At 24.9% G+C, this 1777-nt stretch overlaps 1 protein-coding gene across 1 annotated transcript in view; it reads left to right on the top strand.

Annotated features, from left to right (window-relative positions):
* Window positions 1-450, top strand: part of BO86DRAFT_348874 (Pfs, NACHT and WD domain protein) — a 3754-nt gene extending 3304 nt beyond the window's left edge. The window contains exon 4 of the mRNA XM_025669333.1: window positions 1-450. Coding sequence (XP_025522575.1) covers window positions 1-40 — 40 coding nt within the window. The 3' untranslated portion in view covers window positions 41-450.
* The last annotated feature ends 1327 nt before the right edge of the window (window positions 451-1777 follow it).

Genomic DNA, 1777 nt, shown 5'->3' with positions numbered 1-1777 from the left:
CTGTGGGACGCCAGCAGCGGCGCGTGCCTGCAGACACTAGAAGGTCATCATAACCCGGTGTGCTCGGTGGTTTTTTCGTATGACGCCACGCAGCTCGCCTCCGCGTCCGATGACAAGACCGTCAAGCTGTGGGACGCCAGCAGCGGTGCGTGTCTGCAGACTTTGAAGGGTTGTGGTACTCGCATTATAAAATTCGATATCATAAACTCATATGTTCAAACTAATCAAGGTGATTTTACCTTGTCTATCGTCGAAAATTCAGGAACCTCTCAAACAGGCACAAAAGGACCATACTCAGAAGGATTCGGTCTGAGTTCCGACGAAACCTGGATCACATGGAAGTCGGTGAATTTGTTGAAGTTGCCATTCATACATCGGGTTTCAACCTTTGCTTCGGCACAATCGACTATTTGCATCGGTTTCAAATCAGGACGATGTTGCATACTAAAGTCTCATTGAGTATTGCTAGCTTGCTTTTAGAGATGAATACAATATGAGTTTGTAGTTTTAGAATTATAAGTTAACTACAGTTATCTGGTCTATTTTTAGAAAATAGTATTAAGCCCTTCTTTTCTATTTTTTAGATTTTTATAAATTATAATAATTTTTAAACTAAAATAAGTTTTTTAAGCCAGCTCTTTTTATCTTTTTTAAATCTTAAGATTACATGTGTTGCAAAGAATTAAAAGATTATTTTATATTTATCTTTTTAAAACTAAATTTCTATTTTTTAGAATTGGTAGTAGAAGATAATCTTTTTTAAAGCTTGTATATATACCTGGAAACTGCTATTTATTTTTAGTTAAAAGAAATTATTAATAATATAGAATAGCTTTTAAAAGGTATATTATTTTCTAATAGAACCTTTTATATTTATTATAAAGTATATCTTTATATTTTATAATATCTAGAATTTAAAAATTTAGAAACTAGTTCTATAAACTACTATCTTTGCAAGGGTTGTAAAAAATATTTTTAGTTATATTTAAATAAATAATTATTTAAATGCTAAGTAAAGGGCTATTACAGGTATTTTCTTATTCTTTTAAAATAAATTTTTTTTAATAATTATTTTTTTAGGCCTCTACAGCCTATAATAAACAGAGTTTTTAAAATTAAATTTTATATTTTATAATTACCTGTTGCCTACCATTCTAAATAGTTAAGTATATTTAATTTAAATAGATAATTAATCTTACTGTTTTATTGTTTTATTAAAAGCCAAGCCCTTCCAGTTAAATATAGATTAAGAAATATTTTATAAAGTTATTAAAAAAGATATATATATATAGTTATTATTAAAGTTTTTAGATACTGGATATATATTTATTGTAGTAGACTGCTGGACCAGCTTTAATTAAAAAATATTTTTTATTTTAATTAGATACTTTTTAATAGAAAATATAAATTACTATAAAGTTTTACTAGACTTCTAACTAGTATCTAGATTTTATACTGGTAATATATATATTTTTATTATAAAATTATTTTAATTATTAATTAAATATATTTAATACTATTATTATAAAATATTAAAATATATAGCAGCTATATATAATCTATTTTTTTAATTTTATATTAAAGTATAAAAGCTAGTTAAAATAGTAGTAGTCGCTGCTGTAATAACTATATATATATAAACCAGCTAAAATAATTCTAATAAAAATTTAATATTTTAAGAAAATAGTATTATTAGCTTTATATATTAAAAATACTTAATATAAAACTAGAATAAATTAGTATAATATTAAAAAATAATAAATAAAATAATAAAAGT

This window comes from Aspergillus japonicus (assembly GCF_003184785.1).
Source record: "Aspergillus japonicus CBS 114.51 unplaced genomic scaffold BO86scaffold_92, whole genome shotgun sequence".
NCBI lineage: Eukaryota > Fungi > Ascomycota > Eurotiomycetes > Eurotiales > Aspergillaceae > Aspergillus > Aspergillus japonicus.
This window is presented reverse-complemented; position numbering and strand designations above follow the sequence as displayed.